General features: G+C 38.9%; 1 protein-coding gene across 1 annotated transcript in view; it reads left to right on the top strand.

The window, feature by feature from the left end:
* Positions 1-6,647, top strand: part of Mael (maelstrom spermatogenic transposon silencer) — a 28,704-nt gene extending 22,057 nt beyond the window's left edge. Inside the window, exons 8-11 of the mRNA XM_075987475.1 lie at positions 2,578-2,640; positions 3,780-3,912; positions 5,808-5,883; positions 6,369-6,647. Coding sequence (XP_075843590.1) covers positions 2,578-2,640; positions 3,780-3,912; positions 5,808-5,883; positions 6,369-6,553 — 457 coding nt within the window. The 3' untranslated portion in view covers positions 6,554-6,647. The remainder of the gene's footprint in view (positions 1-2,577; positions 2,641-3,779; positions 3,913-5,807; positions 5,884-6,368) is intronic.
* Positions 6,648-12,906: the final 6,259 nt, after the last annotated feature.

The raw sequence follows: 12,906 nt of genomic DNA, 5'->3' as shown, positions 1-12,906 counted from the left end.
TTAAGCATGCCTGTATGTGTTTTTAGTCCACCTTCCCCACTAGAAAGTAAGTGTTGTGAGATGATTTCATTCAGTAATGTGTCCTTCGTGCCTAGCAAAATGTGTGCAGTTCATGCTTAGTGACTGAGTATGTGTTAACATTAGTTACTACTAATGTTCATGTTTAGTGACTGAGTATGTGTTAACATTAGTTACTACTAATGTTCATGTTTAGTGACTGAGTATGTGTTAACATTAGTTACTACTAAGGTTCATGCTTAGTGACTGAGTATGTGTTAACATTAGTTACTACTAATGTTCATGCTTAGTGACTGAGTATGTGTTAACATTAGTTACTACTAATGTTCATGCTTAGTGACTGAGTATGTGTTAACATTAGTTACTACTAAGGTTCATGCTTAGTGACTGAGTATGTGTTAACATTAGTTACTACTAATGTTCATGCTTAGTGACTGAGTATGTGTTAACATTAGTTACTACTAATGTTCATGCTTAGTGACTGAGTATGTGTTAACATTAGTTACTACTAATGTTCATGCTTAGTGACTGAGTATATGTTAACATTAGTTACTACTAATGTTCATGTTTAGTGACTGAGTATATGTTAACATTAGGTACTACTAATGTTCATGCTTAGTGACTGAGTATGTGTTAACATTAGTTACTACTAATGTTCATGCTTAGTGACTGAGTATGTGTTAACATTAGTTACTACTAATGTTCATGCTTAGTGACTGAGTATGTGTTAACATTAGTTACTACTAATGTTCATGCTTAGTGACTGAGTATGTGTTAACATTAGTTACTACTAATGTTCATGCTTAGTGACTGAGTATATGTTAACATTAGTTACTACTAATGTTCATGTTTAGTGACTGAGTATATGTTAACATTAGGTACTACTAATGTTCATGCTTAGTGACTGAGTATGTGTTAACATTAGTTACTACTAATGTTCATGCTTAGTGACTGAGTATGTGTTAACATTAGTTACTACTAATGTTCATGCTTAGTGACTGAGTATGTGTTAACATTAGTTACTACTAATGTTCATGCTTAGTGACTGAGTATGTGTTAACATTAGTTACTACTAATGTTCATGTTTAGTGACTGAGTATGTGTTAACATTAGTCACTACTGATGTTCATGCTTAGTGACTGAGTATGTGTTAACATTAGTTACTACTGATGTTCATGCTTAGTGACTGAGTATGTGTTAACATTAGTCACTACTAATGTTCATGTTTAGTGACTGAGTATGTGTTAACATTAGTCACTACTAATGTTCATGCTTAGTGACTGAGTATGTGTTAACATTAGTCACTACTAATGTTCATGCTTAGTGACTGAGTATGTGTTAACATTAGTTACTACTGATGTTCATGCTTAGTGACTGAGTATGTGTTAACATTAGGTACTATAATGTTCATGCTTAGTGACTCAGTATATGTTAACATTAGGTACTACTAATGTTCATGTTTAGTGACTGAGTATGTGTTAACATTAGTTACTACTAATGTTCATGCTTAGTGACTGAGTATGTGTTAACATTAGGTACTATAATGTTCATGCTTAGTGACTCAGTATATGTTAACATTAGGTACTACTAATGTTCATGTTTAGTGACTGAGTATGTGTTAACATTAGTTACTACTAATGTTCATGCTTAGTGACTGAATATGTGTTAACATTAGTTACTACTAATGTTCATGTTTAGTGACTGAGTATGTGTTAACATTAGTCACTACTAATGTTCATGCTTAGTGACTGAGTATGTGTTAACATTAGTTACTACTGATGTTCATGCTTAGTGACTGAGTATGTGTTAACATTAGGTACTATAATGTTCATGCTTAGTGACTCAGTATATGTTAACATTAGGTACTACTAATGTTCATGTTTAGTGACTGAGTATGTGTTAACATTAGTTACTACTAATGTTCATGCTTAGTGACTGAGTATGTGTTAACATTAGTTACTACTAATGTTCATGCTTAGTGACTGAGTATGTGTTAACATTAGTTACTACTAATGTTCATGCTTAGTGACTCAGTATATGTTAACATTAGTTACTACTGCACTTTAAGTGCAGTTATCTCACTTTAAAATTTAATTGTATGGTTATGTGTGGTTTGCATATTAAGAATTTTCACTGGAGAAATTTTTACCTACAACTCTATTTTAAAATCTATATTAAATTAATCTTTGGGGGCCAGCAAGATCACTGAGTGTGTAAAGATGCTTGCCCGTCAGCGTTTGATCCTGGAAACCCACATGGCAAAGGAAAGAGCCAACCCTGCAAGTTTTCCTCTTACTGCCACTTAAGCACACACACAAATATACAATAAATAAGAGTAAAAAGTGTAAGAAATTTTGAATAATGGTATCAGTTTTTATTAAATAATCTCAGCTAGTTGAATTGGAAATCTGGCATTCAAAAACCCCTAATGCAGTTAATTTAGTTTAGCTACTTCAGTTAGTGCTGTGTTTTTCCTCATACTGGGGGTGGCACCAGACACTTATCATAAGCTCCACCTCAACCATTTGTTAGTACATTAAACTCCTTTTTCTTGTACAGGTGCAAGTGGCATGAAGAAAATGATATTCTCTTCTGTGCTTTAGCTGTTTGCAAGAAAATCGCGTAAGTTTGAGGAGGAGTCCCCCTCGATGCTTTGCTGTGCTCTGCAGGGAGTCCTTTGCCAGTTGTGCTTGCTCTCGCTCCTCAGCTGGGGGCGGGCGTGTGTGTGTGTGTGTGTGTGTGTGTGTGTGTGTGTGTGTGTGTGTCGGCTCACCTTTCTTACTGAAGCCCAATGAAAATAAATGTGGAGATTTTTCTTTGTTACTTTTTACTGTACTGTTTCACTACTTACCAAACAATTTGTGGGAATCTTCAGAAGCATTTGCTGAAGTTTTTCCTTCTTGGGCCTCTTAAAGTGAGACAATTTTCTGCTAGCATTAAGAATGTCACTTACTTGAATGGTGCCCTAAAACTGTAAACCAGTTCTTCTTGTTTTGTAATGGAAGCACCTACAGCCCTGTTCTAGTTTGCTTTCTGGTGGTGTGACAAGCACCATGACCAGAAACAACTTAAGGGGGGAAAGGATTTATTTGACTTACCCTTCTAGGTCACAGCACCCATCATTGAGGGATGTCAGGGCAAGAACTCAAGCAGGAAACAGGAACCATGGAGGAATGCTACTTGCTGGCTCACCCTAGGCTCATGTTTAACTGGGTTTCTTATGCAGCCTAGGATTGGTTGACAGTGGTAGCCTGGCCCTCTGGGTTGGTTAACAACAAAGATAATGCCCACAGACCTGTCTGAACTAGACAATTCCTCAACCTAGGTTTTCTTCTCAGGTTGACTCCAGGCTGTGTCAAGTTGGCAGCTGAAGCCAACTAAGTCAAACGCCAAGTCTCTGAGCGCTCTGCTAGCACTTTTCCGTGCAAATGCTACTTAGTTTTGAGGAGTCACTGTTCATGGCTGTGGCTTAATTTCTGCTTCTGCCTTCTTTCCTTAAACATTGGAAAATCCTACTGATCCTTACCCTCACTTCCGTCCCTTGTAGCAAACCTGAAAATTTATCTGCTGATCATGAGATTGTGTCCCAGTAGTAACGTTCATGGTTTGAATGCTGTCTGTTCCCATCTCTGAATCTTTAGATTTTCCTCAAAGTTATAATAATACCTCTGAGATGTTTCCTTTGTTCAGAAACTTAACTGAATACTTTTAGTGTGAAGTGGATGGAGTTGCTCTAGTGAGATCCGTCTTCTTTTTTAAAGGTACTGCATCAGTAATTCTCTCGCCACTCTGTTTGGAATCCAGCTCACTGGAGCTCATGTGCCACTCCAAGACTATGAGGCCAGCAACAGTGTGACGCCCAAAATGGTCGTACTGGATGCGGGGCGTTACCAGGTAAGGAAACCTCTGTTGTTAGCAGACTCTTGGATATACGTAACCTCTTTGAGGGAAAAATCTGTTTGTTTTTCTTGTTTCTAGTTTGATTCTAAGCACAGTTTCTCTGTTGGCATTTTCAAGTAAAGATCTATTTTCCTCTGTCATTTGAAGATAGTGTCTTTGATTGTTTTTAGCTTTTAGACTTCTTCAGACCTTCTTCCTAAAATTCCTAAGTTTCGAAGCTCATGCTGTCTGTGCTACAGTACCTGGCAACCTGACTGGGGAACCAGTGGGCACTTTAGTTGGGGCTCCTCATTAGAGTGGTACTTAACCAAGAGACTAGTTTTCTAATACTTTTATTTTCACTTTTCCCACTACGTAATCCTTCTAGCACCCAGGTCTCTGTTTCTTTACATATTCTCCTCCCCTGCCCCATACCACTAAGTCCCCACTCCTGTGATTGTATCCCATCCATGCTGTTGCTTCCAGTCTACACTCCAGGTAGCCTCTGCTGACTCCCAACCATCTTCCTCTAGCAACTCAGCACCAGCAATTCTTTGACCTCTGCTGTGACCTGAAATTCACTTACAGCTCTGCTGCCTCGTGCTCCTTTATAGGAGCTACTGCACTGAAGTGTGTATAAAGTTGTGGCCTCTTGTTCATATTTTCTTTTTACCACTTCCATCCCCACCTTTACTGCCTTCCATTCCAACCTACGGATTTTAGTCTGTCTTTTCTACTACTTTATCTAAACTCCATTAATTCTCTTGTCTGCATCATACTTGGTTGACAGACTAATCCTAATTAAATGTAACTCTTCACTTCCACTCCTTCTATTCGTGAATTGAAATGAATCTAGAATGAAACTACAATGCTGCCAGGTATGGAAGCAAATAGCTCTAATCCCAGCCTTTCTAGAGGCTAGAGAAAGAATTTCACAAATTCAGGGTCAGCTTGGGCTGCATAGCAAGTTTGAGGACAGCTTAGGCAGGTGAGACTATTTGGTCTTAAACTTAAATAATGGAGGGCTGTCCTTGCCTGATATATACAAGTCCCCGAGTTTAGTCAACACAAACACACGCACACACACGCCTACATGCAGGAAACTTCTATAGCACCATAATGACTAATCTTAACTAAATACCTTTTATGATCAGCTTCATCAATTCATTGTCTTGTCTGCAGTCATCATTTCTCTCATCTAATTAATTTCTCATGTATTATCTTTTCAATTTCTTTCTCCTTTTCTCCCACCTTTGCCGTAGCCAATACTGATGCTGCTGCTTCTCCAGGAAAGCAGAATCAATCACAGATTTTTACACACTCCTACCACTTCAGCTATCTGCTTATACGCTAGTCTCTGCCTTTTCTCTGATATTAGTAAGTATTCTCTGTTCCTATCTAAAACTTATGTATAGATCTGTTCTTTCACTAACTAAAGACACAGCTGCAGTGATTCTAGTTTTTTGACTCTTTAGGGCTCCCTCTATTCTGAGTCATCTTTTGCATTTCTGTGTGTCTGTGTGTAGACATGTCTGTCTACTGTGACATAGTGGACACGTGGTTGTCAGAGAACTTACAGGAGTTGTTTATCTCCTACCTTTGGGTTCCAGGGATCAAACTCGGGTCATCAAGATTGGAACAAGCACCTTTTCCCGTTTTGCCAGCCCTGTTATCACTCTTACCAAAATAAACATACCACAATCTAATGTGTTGTAAAACAACAAACAAGCAAATTCTTAAGCCTGTGGCCCTAAGGTCTCTGCAGTCACCTGTCTCCTCCTTTACTGAACACCAAACTAAACACTGGGAAAATACATATGGTAGTTTGCCTTTTTTAATGTGGAGTTAAAGTAGGCCATTTAATAATTAATAATAAACATATTTCCTGTCATTTTCCTGTTCCTTTACAGAAGCTAAGAGTTGAGAGTCCAGGAATCTGTCATTTCAACTCTTACAAACAGGAACAAAGGTCAAACACATCCACTGGTGAGTACTTTCAGCTTTATAAGATTGGGGTTACACCATACAAAGATCCCTGGGTGTCCCTGGGTGGGCACGAGGAGCATTTTGTTTGGAATTAGTTGTTAAAATGATATGAATTTGTTTTTTGTCCCTAGTGGAATGTAATATTCCTCAGACTTTTGTGCAGGACATTTCTGTGAAACCCTGTTTTTCTTATAGCAACTACAGTTTCATAGTTTTGATGTCATAGATACATGATGTGTTTTAGGAGATGAGAAATTCCAAAAGCTAGTTACATGGAATTTCATTTGATACCTAAAGAACTTCAGTTGGGGTCTCTTGCCCTAAAACAAAAGGAAACCTTTTTCTTGACCTACTTGACTTCTACTCATGATTTTTTAAATTATAACTTACTGAGAGTCCTACTGTGGGATGAAGTGACCTGAAATGCCTCTTTAAATTAAACGTAAAGTTTCTGTGCCTGTTTAATTATCTTTGCAACACTCTAGGTTGTTACCCATCTGGGGTGAAAATTTCTGGCCCCAACAGCAGTGTTCGAGGAAGAGGGATCACCCGCCTGCTAGGGAGCATCTCCAGCTCCTCCAACATCCACAGATTCTCCAACTGTGAAACTTCACTCTCTACTTACATGCCCCAAAAAGATGGGTACAAATCTTTCTCTTCCTTTTCTTAATGATGGTACTTTTTGCAATTTCTGAAAAAATAACAAGCCTAACTTCCTTTCTGACTACAGTCATATTAAACAAACAGATCACATCAATAGTAAATGTCACTCCTATAAAAACGACTTAATTTGTAAGGAAACTATTTCATAGATTAAAAACAATTGTGGTTGGAGAAGAATTTTGGCATTCTTGCTTGTCTGTGTGTCTGTGTTTCCTTTATTTTCTTCTAAGACTTAATACTTGTGGTATGATGGGTGTGTCCCTAAGGTTCTGAATTCCAGAACAAAACTGGCAATTTCAGAGTATTTGAAAATGTTATACACTTCTTTCCCATGAAGTAAAGGTATTAAGTTATCCGTTACAAAACACTCTAAGATAATTTAATTCTTCCCATTATAAAATTTTAACCTTAGAGACCAAAGGCTATTTGCATTGCACATAACTAAGAAAATTAGCCTTTAGCACAAATAATAATTTGTTATTTTAAATAGTCTTTGACGTAATTTGTCTTTGGCAAAAGAAACCAGTTACAGGATGAAAGTATAGAACGAAAGATGAGAGAACTGCCATTTGCTCCGAGTCCCAGAGCAAATAAAAAATCAAACCATATTATTAATGTAATTCAAGCCATTTTTCCCCTTCAAAAAGAATTTTTGGGTACTGAACTAAAAATTGTTAATATCCTTTTAAAAACTAAACATTAACTGACACTGTCATTGGGCATCTGCTTAACAGGGATCTCCTCTGACTCCTGCAGTGGCCGTAACCAAGGCCAGTGACCGCTTTAAAGTCACACATCAGTTACTGCTGTTGTAAGACAGGTGGCCCATGTCAGCCTGAAACTCTCATCCTTTCTTTGCCTCCTTGTAAGGGCAAATGATTTTAGCCACTTTGCTTTGCACAGACTTTTATTTTTGATTCGATCTATGAGAAGGAACTTTCATGAGCCATGAAATTAGTTAATAGAGAGATTTATTCTACAAGGAGGCTTAATTGAAACAAAGGAATAGAGTGGGAAGACCCCAAGACAGGGGGCTTTACCTGGGAATTTACCACTAGGCTTTCTGTATACAGCCCGGAAAACACGGACATATGCATCCCAATAAACATCACGTCTGACTGCCTGTCTCTCCCGGGTTGAAACAGCAGCAGCAAGAGGCGTTCTGAGGCAAGATTTTTAAGCCTCATGAACAAGGGGGGCTCATTGCCCAGTCATCGGCAATCATCCAAACACCTGGTCCAGTATGCGCGTCCACTCCCAGACATTGGCCAGATGTCAAGGATGCGAAGCTCATCAACAGGTCTCTATCTTAATTAAAACAAAAATACTCCCCGTTCTAGATCCTGAGAACTGGCAAGGTTCTCAAAACAGAGAAGAGGGGTCATCTACAGTTCATGTCTAAGGCCTTAACACAAGCCTCTCCATTTTAGAATTACTCTCCTTACTCTCCCGAGCACTGGGATTTTGAAGCATGTACCCGTAAAGGTACATGTGCCCACATATACTTACTGCTTTTGGTTGTAACTGTTTGGGTTCATGACTTACCCACTCTACTGTAAGGTTCCACTTCCTATGCTTAGTAGGTGTCAGCATCAATAGTTACTGTTGCCAGTAGAGAGACAGAGTCTCAGAGCCTCCTCAGAAGTGTAGATGAAAGGACCAATCACCATCCTTATCCTGGATAATCTCATATGTGCAGTGAGCATGGTCTTAAGCATCTGCCTGATGTTGGGTTTCGAATATACTAAAATGAAGACAGCTCCTGATGTTGAGTAGTTCACTGTGGAGGTGATAAACCGCTTCATGAATTAGTAAAAATTCTCTTCAGCATGAGGGGAGATGGACACGCACCAGAGGGAATCCAGAAATGCATCCTTAGAGTGGCTTTCCACAAGAATGTCCAAATCCCTGAGTAGGCAAAAGAATCTTCCACAAGCAGTCCTAGGACAGCCAGACATGGACATAAAGAAAACTCTTGGTGTCTCCTTCAAATTCATGCTGAAACTTAATTTTAGTAGTTACATTGAGTTACTGGGTTAGGGAAGGCCGTTCCAGTCAACAGGGCTCTGCCTTCCGTAGTGAGGGATGACCAGCACCTTGCTCAAAACAATTTGAACAAGGAGAGGAGAGAGAGGGAACTGGGATTGGTATATAAAATGAGAAAAGATTATTTTTAAAAAATAAAAGTGGAAACCAAAAAGAAAAAAGTAAATATCCATGCCTTGCGATAAGGCAACAATCTTAATTGACACCAAAAACACAACAAAGGAAAAACTTGGTAAATTCCCAGTTAAATGCAAAGAAAATCATCATTGTATATTAAAAGACTGAAAACCCATAGAATGTGAGGAAATAGTCACAAATCATTTATCTGATAAGAGTAGCATTCAGAGTATGTGCAGAACTCTCAAAACTCAGCAATAAACAAATTTAAAGGAAGCCAAGGATGGATATTTCTTCAGAAAAGAATTACAGATGGTCAAAGTGCATGAAAAGACAACACCATTAACTATTAGCAAATGCAAGTGAAAACTGCAAAAATGTACAAAATACTTAGAAGGTGCTTGTTACCCAAAAGGGGAGAAACCGAGAGTATGAGAGAAATCAGGACTCGTATATTGTTGGTAGAATTTGAAGTGGTGCAGTTGCCATGGAAACCTATTTGATGGTTTCTTAAAAATGTATACAACCCAGGCGGTGGTGGCACACTTTAATCCCAGCACTTGGGAGGCAGAGGCAGGTGGATCTCTGTGAGTTCAAAGCCAGCCTGGTCTACAGAGCAAGTTCCAAGACAGGCTCCAAAGCCTGTCTCAAAAAACCAAAAAAACAAAACAAAAACAACTTAAACAGCTACCATATAGTTAACAAGTCCATTCTTTTGGCTAATAGGATCAACCATAATTCCCCATAGATATTTGAATATGTGCTTATAGTACCCACCAAAATAGCAGATGTTCATCAACTCATAAATAAAATGCATAATCATACAATGCAATGTTTTATATTTATAATATATATTAATATTATATAATGCTGGTGCACACTGCAACATAGAAGCCATATGTTGTATGGTTCAACTTACACAGAGAATTTCCAGAAAAAAAATCCATAAAGAGTAGATTAGTTGTTACCTGGGACCATAGGTGTAATGGGTCACTAGATGTAAGCCTTTTTTTTTTTGATAATTATAGAAACATTCTTCAGTTAGTAGTGATGATTTTTAAGTAACCACTAAATGGTGCACTTGGTGTACACACTACTAAAAGGCACATTTTATAGTGTGTGGACTTTTTTCCAGAAAAAGGTGCTGTAGGCAAAGAGGATGATTCATCTCTTGTGGAAAAAACAACCTAAAGGGAAGTCTGAAATTACTTTAAAGAGAGATCCGAGCCATAAAAAGTATAAAAAAAAATTGAAACAAAGTCGAGAAAGAAATGTGAACGGTATCTGTTCAAGCATAGGTGTTTGAGATGAACTGCTGTAGTGAAAGCAGTTATTTTTTGTGTGTGATTGAAACCAGCATTGTTTTGTCTTTTTCACTTAATCAAAATAAAACATGCCCCCCATTCCTCTCATGTCCACAGCCTGCCCTACATTCAAGGCCTCTTTACCATTGTTATCACATATGCATACAAATGAATAAACATAAAGACAGCCTGCTGCAGGCTTTCTGTGATGCCTGCATATCTATGTTTCTATCAGATAACCAATTGGCACTCAGCACCAAGACACATTCTCCCTCTCTCAGCAGGCGCTAATTGCGTGTAGCTCCCCATCCAGGGGTGGAGCCCTGTGAGATTTACCCCACTATGTTAGACTGTCACCTGGTTGTGGAATTGTTCAGGCCTTGTTTAGGTAGACATGTTGGTGAGATTTCATGGGTATAGATTCCCAGTCATAGAAGGAATAATCCTCTGGGAGACTTCCTGATCCTCTGACTCTTTAAATCTTTCTGAACCCCCTTCCGTGATGTTCCAGAACCTTGGGCACAGGGACTGTATTGCAGATATACTCAGTGGGCTGGGCATCTCTTGGTCAGTTGTCCTCTATTTTGACTTGCTGTGACCTTCACAATGGTCTCCTGCTTCAAAAAGTAGCTGCTTTGATGAGAAATGACACCTATATTTTTCTGTGAGTATAAGGAAGTATTTAGAATGTACTTAGTATACTGGTCCAGTAAAGTGGCAGTAATTGAGTCTCCTCTAAGACTCTAGACAAGGGCAGATAGATAGGATTTTTTTACAGCACAGACATGACTTCCCTCCTGCTAAGGAAGTCTTCTGTCCAATGACATAGCTCTTGGTTCCTGCAAAGATGTGTGTGTTGCTTCTGCACCTTTACAGATACCTCACCGTGATGCTGGTCATGGGCGTGGCTGAGCAGGTATTTGTGAGTGGGGCTACTGAGTCCGTTGGGCATCTGCCGAGGAGGACAACAGCTGTGTCACACGGTCATTGAGTTTTGTTTTCCGAGAAGCCTCCACAGTGATTCCAGGGTGACCACAGCTGTTTGCAGGGCCACTCTCATCCCCATCCCCATTTGTTGTTGGCTTTCTTGATCTAAGTCATTCTGACTGGGGTGAGATGAGGTTTCAAAGTTATTTTAAGTTGCATTTCTCTAATGCTAAGGATGATGAACATTTTTAAAGATGTTTCTTAGCCATATTTATTTCTTTTGAAAACCCTCTATTCAAATCCACAGCCAATTTCAAATTATGGTTTTGATTCCTGAGCAAATGGAGTCCTATTCAGAAAATCCCTTCTTACACTGTAGGGCACTGTCTGTTTTCTTCCAGCAGGATACGTTTTCATATTTAGGTCTTTAATACACTTGAAGTTACTTTTTATGCAGGGTTATAGATGCTGATCTAACTCCAGTTTTCCCAGTACCATATGGTGAAGATGCTGTCTCTCTATATTTTTGGAATCTTTTCTAATATTCAATGGCTGTAGTTACTCATACTCACATGTGTGGGTCTTCTATTTTGTTCCATTGGTCTACATGTAATTTTGTATGGACACAATACTGTTTGTATTATTCCGGCATGGTACTACATCTTGAGGTCTGGAATGGTAATCCCACTGTTATTTTTGCTCAGGATTGCTTTGGCCATCAGGTCTTTTGTGGTTTTATGTGAGTTTCCAGCTTATTTTTGTTGCAGGGATTTTGATTTGTATTGCAGTGAATCTGTATTTGCTTTCTGTAAAATCATTTTCATATTAATTCTACTAATCCAGGTCTTTAGATTTACTAGTGTGCTTCTCTTTCTTCAGATTATAGAGGTTTTCCACCTCCTGAGTTAGGTTTGTTTCTAGACGTTTTATTTTCCTAGAAGCTGTTGTAGATGGCAGTGTTGGTTGTCAGTATACAGAGAGTCGGCTGGCTTTTGTAAGTTGATTTTGTGTCCTGCCACTTTGCTGAAGTAGTTGTTTCCCGAAGTCCTCTGGTGGAATGTTTAAAGTCTCTTATGTGTAATACCATACATCTGAAAGAGGGCTCCCTTCTTTTTTTCTTACTTGTAGCTCTTTATTTTTTTCTTGCCTTTATTGTTCTAGCTAGTGTTTTAAGCACGATATTGAAAAGGAGTGGGGTTAGTGGATACCCCTGTCTCATTTCTGATATTGATGGGATTGCTTTGAGTTTTTCTTTCCATTTAGTATAATGTTAGCAGGACCCATACTGGAGCACTGGACTGAGCTCCCAAGGTCCACATGAAGAGCAGAAGGAGGGAGAATATGAACAAGGAAGTCAGGACCATGAGACAGTGTGCCTGAGCTAATGGGAGCTCACCAAATTCAGTTGGACTGGGACTGAATGAGCATGGAATCAAACTGAACCCTCTGAATGTGATTGACAATTGGGGAAGACTGAGGGGCCAATGATAATGGCACTGGGATTTGTTTCTACTGCATGTACTGGCTTTTTGGGATCCTAGTCTATTTGGATGCACACCTTCCTAAGCCTGGATGTAGGGGGAAGGGCCTTGGACTTTCCACAGGGCAGGGTACCCTGCCCTCTCTTAGAACTGGAGGGGGTGGGGAGAGGATATGTGGGGGAGTGGGAGGGAAGAGGGAGGAGGGGAGGAAGTGAGGATTTTGATTGGTATTATTTATAAAGTAATAAAAGAAAAAAAGATAATGTTAGCTGTGGTTTGTCATATCTGACCTTTATTATGCTGAGATTTGTTTTCAACAAGGCTATAATTAGCACAAAAGAAACAAAATAATGATTTTTATCTTACCATACCTTGATGGGATAAACTAAAAATAAATGAGAAATTGCCAATACAGATCATAGAGTCTACAAATATTTGGGAGACAGGGGTACCTTGAATTGGCAGTCATTGGTGGCAACACAGAA

The sequence above is a fragment of the Microtus pennsylvanicus genome, chromosome 10 (assembly GCF_037038515.1).
Source record: "Microtus pennsylvanicus isolate mMicPen1 chromosome 10, mMicPen1.hap1, whole genome shotgun sequence".
NCBI classification, from domain to species: Eukaryota; Metazoa; Chordata; class Mammalia; order Rodentia; family Cricetidae; genus Microtus; species Microtus pennsylvanicus.
This window is presented reverse-complemented; position numbering and strand designations above follow the sequence as displayed.